The sequence below is a fragment of the Maniola jurtina genome, chromosome 28 (assembly GCF_905333055.1).
Source record: "Maniola jurtina chromosome 28, ilManJurt1.1, whole genome shotgun sequence".
Classification (NCBI taxonomy): domain Eukaryota; kingdom Metazoa; phylum Arthropoda; class Insecta; order Lepidoptera; family Nymphalidae; genus Maniola; species Maniola jurtina.
The window spans coordinates 6,465,850-6,480,138 of record NC_060056.1 but is presented as its reverse complement, the minus strand read 5'-3'; the positions used below and the strand labels follow the sequence as shown (position 1 = coordinate 6,480,138).

The 14,289-nt window shown below is 45.0% G+C and overlaps 2 protein-coding genes across 3 annotated transcripts in view; one reads left to right on the top strand and one right to left on the bottom strand.

The window, feature by feature from the left end:
• Positions 1–14,289, top strand: part of LOC123879372 (catenin alpha) — an 87,254-nt gene that overhangs the window by 12,073 nt on the left and 60,892 nt on the right. The window contains exons 11-15 of the mRNA XM_045927042.1: positions 3,225–3,342; positions 3,819–3,911; positions 5,026–5,182; positions 5,577–5,682; positions 6,361–6,455. Of these exons, the coding sequence (XP_045782998.1) occupies positions 3,225–3,342; positions 3,819–3,911; positions 5,026–5,182; positions 5,577–5,682; positions 6,361–6,455 (569 nt within the window). The remainder of the gene's footprint in view (positions 1–3,224; positions 3,343–3,818; positions 3,912–5,025; positions 5,183–5,576; positions 5,683–6,360; positions 6,456–14,289) is intronic.
• On the bottom strand, positions 7,108–12,685 carry LOC123879369 (larval cuticle protein LCP-17-like). Of its 2 annotated transcripts, none has more exons than XM_045927038.1 (4): positions 12,542–12,685; positions 9,489–9,686; positions 8,597–8,704; positions 7,108–7,923 (listed from the first exon to the last, which is right to left on the bottom strand). In XM_045927038.1, exons 1-4 carry the CDS (start codon positions 12,542–12,544, stop codon positions 7,831–7,833), a joined length of 402 nt encoding a protein of 133 aa, XP_045782994.1. In that variant the 5' UTR covers positions 12,545–12,685; the 3' UTR covers positions 7,108–7,830. The 2 variants fall into 2 exon arrangements, with proteins under 2 accessions (XP_045782994.1, XP_045782993.1); XM_045927037.1 differs by lacking the exon at positions 12,542–12,685 and adding an exon at positions 10,904–10,927.

The window sequence follows — 14,289 nt, the reverse complement described above, 5'->3', positions numbered from 1 at the left end:
GGCGCCAGCTGCGGAAGGCCGTGGTGGACCATGTCTCCGACAGGTGAGGCTTCTTGTATCCCCAGGCCGGGCGCTCGGAGCAGTCGGAAGGGCTGGAGCGTGCGCTGGAGCAGATGTGTCGCAAGACGAGGGACCTGCGGCGCCAGCTGCGGAAGGCCGTGGTGGACCATGTCTCCGACAGGTGAGGCTTCTTGTATCCCCAGGCCGGGCGCTCGGAGCAGTCGGAAGGGCTGGAGCGTGCGCTGGAGCAGATGTGTCGCAAGACGAGGGACCTGCGGCGCCAGCTGCGGAAGGCCGTGGTGGACCATGTCTCCGACAGGTGAGGCTTCTTGTATCCCCAGGCCGGGCGCTCGGAGCAGTCGGAAGGGCTGGAGCGTGCGCTGGAGCAGATGTGTCGCAAGACGAGGGACCTGCGGCGCCAGCTGCGGAAGGCCGTGGTGGACCATGTCTCCGACAGGTGAGGCTTCTTGTATCCCCAGGCCGGGCGCTCGGAGCAGTCGGAAGGGCTGGAGCGTGCGCTGGAGCAGATGTGTCGCAAGACGAGGGACCTGCGGCGCCAGCTGCGGAAGGCCGTGGTGGACCATGTCTCCGACAGGTGAGGCTTCTTGTATCCCCAGGCCGGGCGCTCGGAGCAGTCGGAAGGGCTGGAGCGTGCGCTGGAGCAGATGTGTCGCAAGACGAGGGACCTGCGGCGCCAGCTGCGGAAGGCCGTGGTGGACCATGTCTCCGACAGGTGAGGCTTCTTGTATCCCCAGGCCGGGCGCTCGGAGCAGTCGGAAGGGCTGGAGCGTGCGCTGGAGCAGATGTGTCGCAAGACGAGGGACCTGCGGCGCCAGCTGCGGAAGGCCGTGGTGGACCATGTCTCCGACAGGTGAGGCTTCTTGTATCCCCAGGCCGGGCGCTCGGAGCAGTCGGAAGGGCTGGAGCGTGCGCTGGAGCAGATGTGTCGCAAGACGAGGGACCTGCGGCGCCAGCTGCGGAAGGCCGTGGTGGACCATGTCTCCGACAGGTGAGGCTTCTTGTATCCCCAGGCCGGGCGCTCGGAGCAGTCGGAAGGGCTGGAGCGTGCGCTGGAGCAGATGTGTCGCAAGACGAGGGACCTGCGGCGCCAGCTGCGGAAGGCCGTGGTGGACCATGTCTCCGACAGGTGAGGCTTCTTGTATCCCCAGGCCGGGCGCTCGGAGCAGTCGGAAGGGCTGGAGCGTGCGCTGGAGCAGATGTGTCGCAAGACGAGGGACCTGCGGCGCCAGCTGCGGAAGGCCGTGGTGGACCATGTCTCCGACAGGTGAGGCTTCTTGTATCCCCAGGCCGGGCGCTCGGAGCAGTCGGAAGGGCTGGAGCGTGCGCTGGAGCAGATGTGTCGCAAGACGAGGGACCTGCGGCGCCAGCTGCGGAAGGCCGTGGTGGACCATGTCTCCGACAGGTGAGGCTTCTTGTATCCCCAGGCCGGGCGCTCGGAGCAGTCGGAAGGGCTGGAGCGTGCGCTGGAGCAGATGTGTCGCAAGACGAGGGACCTGCGGCGCCAGCTGCGGAAGGCCGTGGTGGACCATGTCTCCGACAGGTGAGGCTTCTTGTATCCCCAGGCCGGGCGCTCGGAGCAGTCGGAAGGGCTGGAGCGTGCGCTGGAGCAGATGTGTCGCAAGACGAGGGACCTGCGGCGCCAGCTGCGGAAGGCCGTGGTGGACCATGTCTCCGACAGGTGAGGCTTCTTGTATCCCCAGGCCGGGCGCTCGGAGCAGTCGGAAGGGCTGGAGCGTGCGCTGGAGCAGATGTGTCGCAAGACGAGGGACCTGCGGCGCCAGCTGCGGAAGGCCGTGGTGGACCATGTCTCCGACAGGTGAGGCTTCTTGTATCCCCAGGCCGGGCGCTCGGAGCAGTCGGAAGGGCTGGAGCGTGCGCTGGAGCAGATGTGTCGCAAGACGAGGGACCTGCGGCGCCAGCTGCGGAAGGCCGTGGTGGACCATGTCTCCGACAGGTGAGGCTTCTTGTATCCCCAGGCCGGGCGCTCGGAGCAGTCGGAAGGGCTGGAGCGTGCGCTGGAGCAGATGTGTCGCAAGACGAGGGACCTGCGGCGCCAGCTGCGGAAGGCCGTGGTGGACCATGTCTCCGACAGGTGAGGCTTCTTGTATCCCCAGGCCGGGCGCTCGGAGCAGTCGGAAGGGCTGGAGCGTGCGCTGGAGCAGATGTGTCGCAAGACGAGGGACCTGCGGCGCCAGCTGCGGAAGGCCGTGGTGGACCATGTCTCCGACAGGTGAGGCTTCTTGTATCCCCAGGCCGGGCGCTCGGAGCAGTCGGAAGGGCTGGAGCGTGCGCTGGAGCAGATGTGTCGCAAGACGAGGGACCTGCGGCGCCAGCTGCGGAAGGCCGTGGTGGACCATGTCTCCGACAGGTGAGGCTTCTTGTATCCCCAGGCCGGGCGCTCGGAGCAGTCGGAAGGGCTGGAGCGTGCGCTGGAGCAGATGTGTCGCAAGACGAGGGACCTGCGGCGCCAGCTGCGGAAGGCCGTGGTGGACCATGTCTCCGACAGGTGAGGCTTCTTGTATCCCCAGGCCGGGCGCTCGGAGCAGTCGGAAGGGCTGGAGCGTGCGCTGGAGCAGATGTGTCGCAAGACGAGGGACCTGCGGCGCCAGCTGCGGAAGGCCGTGGTGGACCATGTCTCCGACAGGTGAGGCTTCTTGTATCCTCATGGTTACGAGGACCGCCTTCCTTTCGGGAGGTGATATGGGTACCTTCAAGTCAAGAGTGAATAGGCATCTGCTAGGCAAGCGCGCTCCATGGACTGCTAGCAGGTCTGATTACAGCCAAGCGCTGGTCTATAAATTAAAAAAAAAGGTCGGGGGTACGATCCTGGACACATACCTGTAACTTTTCGGAGTTATGTGTGGTTTGAACTGTAAAATAATATAATAAAATATAATGTAAAGGATCATTTAAATGATAAGAAAGCTTGGGAATGATTTGCTTAACAGCTTTGATAGAAGCGATTTTGGGAAGTGGCGATAGTAAAAAAGTTACCCGGTTAAGTTTATTGTGGGCTCTTCTCAGACATGGGCGCGTTTGAAACCCTCGTAGCTTTAGTCTGAATTTTTAGATTTGTTACATGACATAGTGGTGTTAATTAATTACGCACGTAAACTTAAAACTAAAGCTACGAGGGTTCCAAACGCGCCCTATACATCGCTAATAGTAGCTAACGTAGTAAGAATTTAATATTTTATCGTTAGTTTCCTGGAAACCAACGTACCACTTCTGGTGCTGTTGGAGGCGGCTCGCAGCGGCAACGAGAAAGAGGTGGAGGAGTATGCTATCGTGTTCACGGAGCACGCCAACAAGCTGGTCGAGGTACGTACACACGGACACCCATACTTGTAAATATATAAAAGGAAAAGTGACTTACTGACTGACTGATCTGTCAACGCACAGCTCAAACTGCTGTTGACGGATCGGGCTGAAATTTGGCATGCAGATAGATATTGGGATGTAAACATCTGCATAGTAAGGACTTCTGAAAATATGAATATAGTAAAATGTTAAAATACACCGAACAACAGAAAAACAATTTTATATTACACTAGCTTAAGTAGCCTATGTGCTAATCCAGGATATTATCTACACACACACACGCACGCACGCACGCACGCACGCACGCACGCACGCACGCACGCACGCACGCACGCACTTCAGTTAATTACTTAACTTATTTTTAAGTTTGACATTTCTAGCTGTCATTTTAGTCTCTGGGATTAAAAAATAGACTACAGTGCGTAGTTATATGTAAAGGTCGGAAGCCTCTCAGCAAGCCAATGTTTTTGTTGCAGGTCGCCAATCTGGTGTGCTCGATGTCCAACAATGAAGACGGAGTGAAGATGGTTCGACATGCAGCCGGACAGATTGAGGCTCTGTGCCCACAGGTCAGTACACAAATTTTGCCGTCCTATAGGCTAGTTATTCAAAATTCAATTAGACTTTTTAAAGTACTTTTGAATACTACGCCTACTATATAATATACTATACAAATTAACTTGTAACATTTTACATCTTTATCTTATCAAAGAAGATAATGGTCAGCAGATATATGCAGACTTTAATAATGCGTTAGACAAAGTTGACCACCTACTTCTTGTTAACAAGCTTTCCCAGTACAGTTTCAGGATCCCCCTCATAAAATGGTTTGAACCATATTTAGAGCAGAGATCACAAATAGTTACTGTGAATGGTTACAAATCCCTAAGCAACCTAGCCCAATCTGGTGTACCTCAAGGGTCCCATTTAGGGCCTCTGTTATTTTTTAACCCCCGACCCAAAAAGAGGGGTGTTATAAGTTTGACGTGTGTATCTGTGTATCTGTGTATCTGTCTGTGGCATCGTAGCGCCTAAACGAATGAACCGATTTTAATTTAGTTTTTTTTGTTTGAAAGGTGGCTTGATCGAGAGTGTTCTTAGCTATAATCTAAAAAAATTGGTTCAGCCGTTTAAGAGTTATCAGCTCTTTTCTAGTTTTCTTGTAGAAAAGAAGGTTAGATAACCGTTAGGTTCATAATATTATGTCAATAGACAAATGTCAAGCTGTCAAGATGGACGTTGCCTAAATACATAATTATTTATTATTTATTTGAAAATGATGTTTTGGAAAACTCAGATACTTTGGATCGTCGGGGGTGTTATAAATTTTTAATTTACACTTGTGGCTTTTATTAGTAAGGGTTCCTTTTACTTTTTGAAGTACGGAACACAAAGAATAAGTCAGAATATTAATAAAACCGTTTTGTTTTAAAAATTTTATTTAATTAATTACAGACACTGAAAAGTGAACATTTTACACCAAACTTTGTGGACTAAACTTAACTTTCTAAAGGACTAGAGAAATCTGAGACTGGTGTTTGCAAATTGCAGCCCAAATAGACCGTAGTCTGTGCTAGGGCTGACAAAATCATCAATCATCCGGCTTAAAAAAATAATTAATTTAAGTTATTTCAGTTTATTTAAGTTTAAAAACATGATTTGGAGTGTTGTTTCACTCGGCAGGTGATCAACGCGGCGCGCGTGCTGGCGGCGCGCAGCCGCTCGCGCGTGGCGCAGGAGAACGCGTCCGCGTTCGCGCGCGCCTGGGAGGCCGCCGTGAGGCTGCTCACCGATGCTGTGGACGACATCACCACTATTGACGACTTTCTGGCTGTCAGCGGTGAGTCATTTGCTTGTACGACGTATCAGTCTGTCTGTCTGTCGGTCTGTCTGTCTGTCTGCTTGTCTGCTACCTTTTCACGGCCCAACAGTTTAACCGATTCTGAAGAAATTTGGTACAGAGTTAGCTTATATCCCGGGGACGGACATAGGCTACTTTTTATCTCGGAAAATCAAAGAGTTCCCAGGGGATTCCTAAAGACCCATCCGCTTAACCGATTTGTATGAAATTTGGTACCGAGGTAACTTCCGTCCATGTTATTGACATAGGCAACTTTTTATCCCGGAAAACCAAACAGTTCCCACGGGATATTCAAAAACCTACATCCATGCGGACGAAGTTGCGGGCATCCTCTAGTAGTGTACGCAACAAAAAGTATGTATTCTGTATACAGAGAATCACATCCTGGAGGACGTGAACAAGTGCGTGGTGGCGCTGCAAGAGGGAGACCCGGACTCGCTGGAGAGGACCGCCGGCGCCATCCGCGGGAGAGCCTCTAGGTGAGAGTACCGGCTTCGGAGGTTACTGTTTACTTTAGTTTATTGCAAAGAGAAGCGACATTAGACTATAGACAATAGACAATAAGACTTGCTATACATAGACTATGTATGCATAGACGTCGACGAACACCCTGGCTTAATAACCTTCGCAGTAAAGGTCACTGTAGCAGTGATCAAAATCCAATTAGCCTTAATGATTGCAAACCTCCGATAGGAGATAGCACTAGAAGAAGAAGATACATAGACTATGGAGTGACTGATGTTAAGGCGCACTACACGGGTCTGCCCGCGAATTTTTTTTTTTTTAGAATATTAGCCATGCTAATCATGACATTCCCCTTTACCCTCCGATTAAGCGTAAAGCTTGTGCCAGGAGTGGGTACGACAATAGTGCAACGGGTGGGGTTTGAACCGCCGACCTTTTGGAATTCAGTCCGCTCCTCAACCGTTGAGCTAGCGAGGCTCTATTCAATTTTAATTTGGTTTTTTCGCAATTCGCAAACTTATACTAGAAAGTAAGCTTTCGGCATTTTAATTACGCCAATGGCAGTATTATCTTCACGGGTTCATATAATCTTTACTTGAAAGTGTTCTGTTTAAGAAGTTAGTCAGAGTATCGACTAATGCGACTAATCTCGCATGTTTGCGTGCGGAACCCTAAAATCTGTGTTTATACAGGGTGTGCTCGGTAGTCACTCAAGAGATGGACAACTACGAGCCTTGCATCTACACCAAGCGCGTGCTGGAGGCAGTCACCGTGCTGCGCGACCAGGGTGAGTGTACAATATAAACCATTGGTACAGTACCCCGGCAGGAAATATTGTCCAGTCAAAGGCCGTTAATCGTTCAGCACCTTAATCATCATATTTGCGTGGCACGGTTATGCAAATGCATTAGGTGTGGGTCGCGTGTTTATAGAAAAAGGTCATAAGTGCGACAGGTTTTTGATGCAATAGTTTCGCGGAATTGCTACTTGAATTGTGAGGCTGACCATACATGGATCTTAAGAAAAAGAAAATTTGTAGAGCGTTGTCTCTGTCGTTGTGACTGACAAAACGTCATAAAAGTATGAGTGACAAAGACAACGCTCTACAATGCCGAACTCTCATTCTAAAAGTCAATGTACATACAATATTTCTTGCCGGCTACTGTACTTACCTAATAAGACTAGGTCGCGTTCACAAAATGTCGTAACGGTTAATTTTTCGTTGAGTGATTATCGTCTATAGATGTGTCCGATATTTATGACGTCGAAATTTTTTATCGTTGAAAGACTATCGAATCCAGCTGTCAGCTGCTGGGGGATTTTGTGAACTAAAATGTGCGGCTGAGAAAGATGCAGTTTAAACTGCAGTCCAGATTTTTTTAAACTATTTAAATTACTTTTCCTTAGTTTTCTTAAAATAGCAAAAAAAAACAAAAATATTCATATTGTATTTTTTATTTAAGTATCACATAGTTATTACAAAATATGGCCGATTGATTTCATAGAAATCAATTCACAGATCTTAAAAATGTTGTTTTTCCTTAGCTCTAAAAATATTATAAAAAGAAAAAGTACAAAAAATGAGTATTTTTTTTAACTTATCCGAAATTGAAAACGTTATTGCTAATACTATTGACTGGGTGTTTATTTTAACTAAATTAGGGTTTAAAGCTAACTAAACTAAACTGATAATTAAATAACTATTTTTTAAAGAATATTTGCCATGTTAACCATGACTAATATTCCCCTTTCCCCTCCAACTAAGCGTAAAGCTTGTGGTAGGAGTAGGTACGACAATAGTGCAACGGGAAGGGTTTGAACAACCGACCACTGCTAACCGTTGAGCTATTGAGGCTTTATAGTGTTATAAAAAAATAGTTTTTTAACTATTTAATTTACTTAGTTTCATGACATACAGTTTTTGGGAACCTATTTTCTGTTAATTTGTCTAAAATTAACGTATTTAACGAAGACACAAATTGTACAAAAAACTAAAATTCGACTAAACTGTCAATCTTCTTTTTTTTTAATGAAAATAGTGAGCAACCTAGCAGGCGGGTCTCTTGATGTCAGTAATCAAACTAATTTGAGATTTGTGTACAATAGTATAAATACATGCACCATTTTGTAGGCAGTATCTTATTTTAGTGTAATGTGTAGTTTTAGTTGATGTCCTTTGGTGGGTTGGCCCTGATGTACTCCAGGGAGCGGATGATGGCATCTGGGATGGGAGGAGAGGTGGGGATGTGGGAACCCTGGAACAAATATAGTGTTTAGTTTACATACATAAGCAATTCATCATTGAGGTGCAGTACCCGGCAGGATATATTGTACATCGACCTTTAGAAAGAGATAGTGGTTTCGTAGAGCGTTGTCTCTATCGTTGAGACCGACCAAACGTCACATAGGTATGAGTGACAGAGAAAACGTTCTACGAAGCTGAAATCTACAGCTCGATGTACAATATTTCCTGCCTGCTACTGTAATATCTCGACGACCATCATGATATAGTAATTAATTAATACATTTTTTTAATTAAATCAGATACAAGTTAGTTCTTGACTGCAACCCACAATCCTTTGGTTTCTACATACCATCGTTCCGTAACGTTAAATCGCTTGGCGGCACGGCTTTGCCATTAGGGTGGTAACTAGCCACGGCCAAAGCCTCCCACCAGACAACGTACGTACCTTCGGTCGGCCTCAGAATTCGAGTAGCAATTTTTTCTATAAACACGCCACACACACCTAACGCATGTGCCATAACCGCGCCACGCGAATATGATCGTTAAGGTGCTAAACGACTTACGGCCTTTGACTGTACGCACGAGACGTAGTGGTCGAGCGTTGTGGTTTTACAAGGGCGAAGTCCCTTGTTTGATCAGGTTAACATTAGCTGTTGACCTGTACACCAAGGTCAAGGTCTCACCTGGGCGTTGTAGCCGTTCTCGTCAGCGGTGTAGGTCAGCTGGACGACCTGGCCGTCTGGGGCGGTCCACTGTGCGGAGCCTTGGACTACCTCAGCTGCGTCCTCAGCCTGGAACAGATGGCTTCACGTTAATACATGACATTAAACATTATACCTTTTTAGAGTTCCGTACCTCAAAAAGCAAAAAGGAACCCTTATAGGATCACTCTGTTGTCCGTCCGTCGTGTCTGTCAAGAAAACCTATAGGGTACTTGCCGTTGACCTAGAATCATGAAATTTGGCAGGTAGGTAGGTCTTATAGCACAAGTAAAGGAAAAAATCCGAAAACCGTGAATGTGTGGTCACATCACAAAAAAAATGTGTTCATGAACAAATAAAGTATTTTCAACTTTCAAAGTAAGATTACAATACTAAGTGGGGTATCATATGCAAAGGGCTTTAACTGTACATTCTATAACAGATTTTTATTTATTGTTATGCATAATTATGGAACCCTCGGTGCGCGAGTCTGACTCGCACTTGGCTGGTTTTTTTTTTTAAATAAAAATAGCGAGCTAACGAGCTGGCGGATCACCTGACGGTAAGTGATTACCGCCACCTTTGAACCAGCCAGTGTTGCCAGCCTTTTAGGAACTTGTTCGTCCGCGCCTTGAATAACTCCATGATGTAATCCATGATGTGTATAGGAACACCGCAGAAGGGAGTTGATTCCACAATTTGCATGTGTGTGGAAAAAAGGATCTGGCACAACGGGCGGTTGAAGTGTACCAGGCACCCAGATGGTTAGGGTGAAATTGCTTGCGGTGGCGTGCGGTGCGGTTGTAGAAGAAGGAGTGTGGCATCTTCATCATGGCACCTGAAAAAAAGCCAGTCAATCGTGCATCTCACTCACTCCAGGCACAATCTTCGGTGCGCCCTGCTCGCTCGCAGAGATGCCGTTCTCAGTCTCGTAGGTCCAGCGGTACTGCCCCTCCAGCCCGGTGTCCAGCTCCTGGTTGAGGATCTTGGCGTTGGCCTCGCCCGTCTTGCCCACGATGTGGGAGACGTCGGCGGACGCGTAGGCCACTAAAAGGACGACGAGTACGAGTTTCTGGGAATCAAAAAAAACACTTAGCACTGAATGTCACAAAAAATAATGCCATGCACATTCTGAATTTAGCTAATAAATAAAAAACGCAATACACGAGGCACTAGATGATGCTCGCGACTTCGTCCGCCTGGATTTAGGTTTTTAAATCCCGTGGGAACTCTGCTTTTGCGGGATAAAAAGTTGCCTAAGTCAACTACCTCTAGAACTAATTTCATATACCTATTGACATCGGTTAAACATATGGACCTTTAAGAATCCCGTGGGAACTATTTGATTTTCCGGGATAAAAGTAGCCTATATCCTTCCCCGAGCTGTGAGCTAACTCTATACCTCATCAAAAACGCTTGAACTGTTGAGCCACGAAAAGGTAGTAGTGAAAGATACACTTTCGCATTTATAATGTTAGTATGGAAGTATGGATATGGATAGTATGGATTAGCTAAAAATTTAAAAAAGAAAAATAAAACCGACTTCAAAAGGTAAAAAATAATTTTTGTTTAGCTACACATGTAATGTACCTAGGTATGAAGTCGAGCGAGCATATTAAAACAAAATTAGAAATCCAAGAGTGTAGCTCGCCCGACTTCATACCTAGGTACATTACATGTGTAGCTAAACAAAAATTATTTTTTACTTTTTAGTGCTTGTGGTTTTTGAAGTCGGTTTTATTTTTCTTTTGAATTTTTTTTATTTCACAATTTTTAGTGGCCCCACTGTACTATAATATGCTATGCCCAGTTAAACCCCTACTGTTTACTAAGCTATTACAGTGATCGCGAGCAATTTGCTCTTATCCATTGAGTTCTGTTCTCCATCTCCGAAGATATTCATCAGATCTTCACCAAATTTATATGGGACCACCTGCACAGTATAAATAAAAAAAACAAATCGGTCCGGGGGGGGGGGGGGGGGGGGGGGGGTTTAAAAAAATACATTAAAAAAAAAAGATTCCTACGAATTGAGAACCTCCTCCTTTTTTGGAAGTCGGTTAAAAATGTAGTTGCAGCAAGAATAGCAAACATTCTCAGCTAATATTACATTTGCCACCACATTACTATATCACACCTTCCTTGCTAGCTAGAGCCAACTTGACATTCAAACACGTAGTTGTCAGTCCGTCTTCTCACACTCAGTTTGCAATATAGCTCAGTAAACAGCGAATACCCTTTGATTATAAAATCAAGCGACGCCAGAAGAATGCAAAGGTCAAACAACACCTCTGACATTTAAACTCGCTCTCGCGTTGCTGGTGTGAAAACACAGGTGGAGCGGGCTTCTGTCATTGCGAACCAATTTAAAATATATATTACTATATATATTACTAGGCGATGCCCGCGACTTCGCCCGCGTGGATTTAGGTTTTTCGAAATCCCGTGGGAACTCTTTTTTTCCGGGATAAAATACATAATTAATATATGTACCTCTGTGTTAATCCAGGATATTAACTATCTCCATTCCAAATTTCAGCCAAATCCATCTAGTAGTTTTTGCGTAAAGGAGTAACAAACATATACACACACACACACATAACACACAAACTTTCGCCTTTATAATATTAGTGTGATGTGATTTTCGTTTTAAGAATTTTTAGTTGGCATTTGCTCACATTTTGTTCTTGAAATATTGTTTCGGGTGATAACGGTTTAAGGTCAGAAAATTGATATTACAATAGCAACTTTTTTACATTTAAGCAATTTTTCTTTAAAATTGAAACTTACGAGCATAGTTCTTCGTCATATCTACAACATTTCTAACAAGTGTAAATTAAAAATTTATAACACCCCCGACAAGTGAAGGTTACAGTAACTAGAAAAAAGCTGATAACTTTCAAACGGCTGAACCGATTTTCTCGGATTATAGCTAAGAACACTCTCGACCAAGCCACCTTTCAAACAACAAAAAAAAAACTAAATTAAAATCGGTTCATCAGTTTAGGAGCTACGATGCCACAGACAGATACACAAATACACACCCCTCTATTTGGGTCGGGGGTTAAAAATTATGGAAATTGGGCACATTTACGGGGAGAAAAACACTATCGCTTTTTGCATGAAAATTTACAACTAAACGATACTTTTAAGATGGTCACAAGTAACTGCAATTTTTGCTTGTTTATTTAAATCGCTTCAGCTTATACTTTGCGCCAATCACAGTGATGTTGTAATATTGACAGACGACTAGTTAGGTTCATCTTAATACCTGTAATTACAATTTGTACGTCTGTAGCTTTGGGTCGAAGGTCGAGCGCAGTGGGGGGCGTTTACTAGTTAATTTTGCAATGGGCCCATTAATTACATATTATGAATTGCAGACACATATGTAAAAGTACATCTATATGTATACATAACTTTTACACGTGATTTTGTCCGCGTAAATTTAGGTTTTTAAAAATCCCGTTAGAACTATCTGATTTTTCGGGCTAAAACGTAGCTTATCCTGTCCTCGGCATAAAAACTACTTGTATACCTACTGAATTTCGTCAAAATCGGTAAAACGGATGGACATTTAGAAATCCCCTGGGAACTCTTAGATAATCAAAAGGTTTTAAGCTATAAAATATCACTTGCGTTAATGCTGAAGGAAAACATCGTGAAGAAACCTGCATGGCCGAGACTTTCCCATAATGTTCTCAAAGTGTGTGAAGTCTGCCAATCCGCACTTGCCCAGCGGGATAGACTATAGCCTAAATCCTTCTCATCCCGAGCGATATTTGCTCAGTAGTGGAACGGCGATGGGTAGACCATGATAACGATATGGTACGCGGTATTTAATTGAGCATCTTTTTTAAAATTCACTCGAAAATAATCGATATGTCGAATCGATTTCACAATTAGGCAATACTGAAGGGCACTCACCATTGTGGTGTGCGGAGGATTCACTTACTGTCGAGATGAACACCGGTCTCGCTATATATAGGCTTGTGACTTCCTCCGAGAGCAGCGGCGTAGCACGCCCGCTCTCTACCTTAGAGGTCGCGGGTTCCATTCCGCGTAGGCTCCTTTACATTGTATTCTACGAGCTGTGAGTGATTCGCTAACTTAGTGAACCAGCTCAATTGACAATTATTTTTTAATCCATTGAAGATTTTCTAGAAAAAAAAAAATTTTATTACTTGATGTCCGTGTGGATTTAGGTTTTTGGAAAATCCCTTGGGAACTCTTCGATTTTCCAGGATAAAAAGTTGCATATGTCAGTTTGAGGAATGCAAGTTACCTTTGTACCAAACTTCATATAAATCAGCCAAATAGATGGACCCTTATAAGCATTCCGTGGGAACTCTTTGATTTTCCGGGATAAAAAGTAGCCTGTGTCCTTCCCCGGGATGTAAGCTAACTCTGTATCTCTCATCGAATTCGGTTAAACTGTTGGGCCGTAAAAAGCTAGCAGACAAACAGACACACTTTCACATTTATAATATTAAGTATGGATTACTCAGTGGAGTAAAACCAACCAATTTCAAATCAGCTGGGTGGCTATCAATCAGTGATGATCACTGAATTAGGGAATTACCGCGTTGGCCCGCCCGCCCCGCTTCACTCGAATGAAATTCTTGAAAATGTTTGCTTAGACTTGGGCGCGTTTGGAACCCTGGTAGCTTTAGTTTTAAGTTTACGTAATTAATTATCACCATTGCATCATCTTACAAATCCAATAATTGACATTCAAAAAGTGTACAATAAGTATAATTTAATTTAAATAAATTATTTAACTTTGGCCTAGTGGCTGTCTAAATTCCAAACTAAAATATTTTACACATTGGAATATATGGAGTAAAATTGTTTATATACATTTTTAATATTATACTTACGATATTTATATATTTTATGAATTGGGAACTCTTTGATTTTCCGGGATAAAAAATAGCATATGTCCTTCCCCGGGATGTAAGCTAACTCTGTACCAAACTTTAAAATCGGTTCAACTGTTGGGCCGTAAAAACTAGCAGACAGACAGACAGACAGACACACTTTCGCATTTATATCTAACAGAAATCGTAATCATTAGGAAATTTAGTGGTACAACATTATGCATAATTTTGGACGTACCACCCACAATGGTACATTACCGAAGTGTTGCGACATAGAATTTATTTTCAAACGTCACCTTTTGGTGCATATCGCGTGATCTCCGTTTTTGGGGATTGCGCATATAATTGACACATACACACATACATACAAAACAAGTATATTTTATAGTATTAAGAAAAATAAAAAGTGCAATGTGTGTTTGTTATGTGTGATGGCAGTTAGGTGTGATTGTGGATTCATCGGCTGCCTTAAAATTGCCATAAAAATTATTTCGATTCCCCACAGAGGTAATTTAGGAATTTATATCCATTGCATACTAATATTATAAATGTGAAAGTGTGTCTGTCTGTCTTTCTGCCTGTCTGTCTGCTACGTTTTCACGGCCCAACCACTGAGCCGATTTTAATGAAAGGTAGAGACTTGGGATACATCCCGGGAAAGGCTACTTTTTATCCCGGAAAATTGAAGAGTTCCTACGGGATTTAAAAAAACCGAAATCCACTCCACAATCGGCATCCGCTAGTTTTCTATATAATTGTCTCTAGTCTGGTCTGGTGGAAGGCTTGTTATACCAC

Coding starts and splice junctions, on each gene's coding strand:
- LOC123879369 (XM_045927037.1), bottom strand. Junction 8,705..9,488: donor CACCGAAGATTGTGCCTGGA/GTGAGTGAGATG, acceptor CATCTGTTCCAG/GCTGAGGACGCAGCTGAGGT. Junction 7,924..8,596: donor AGAACGGCTACAACGCCCAG/GTGAGACCTTGA, acceptor TATTTGTTCCAG/GGTTCCCACATCCCCACCTC.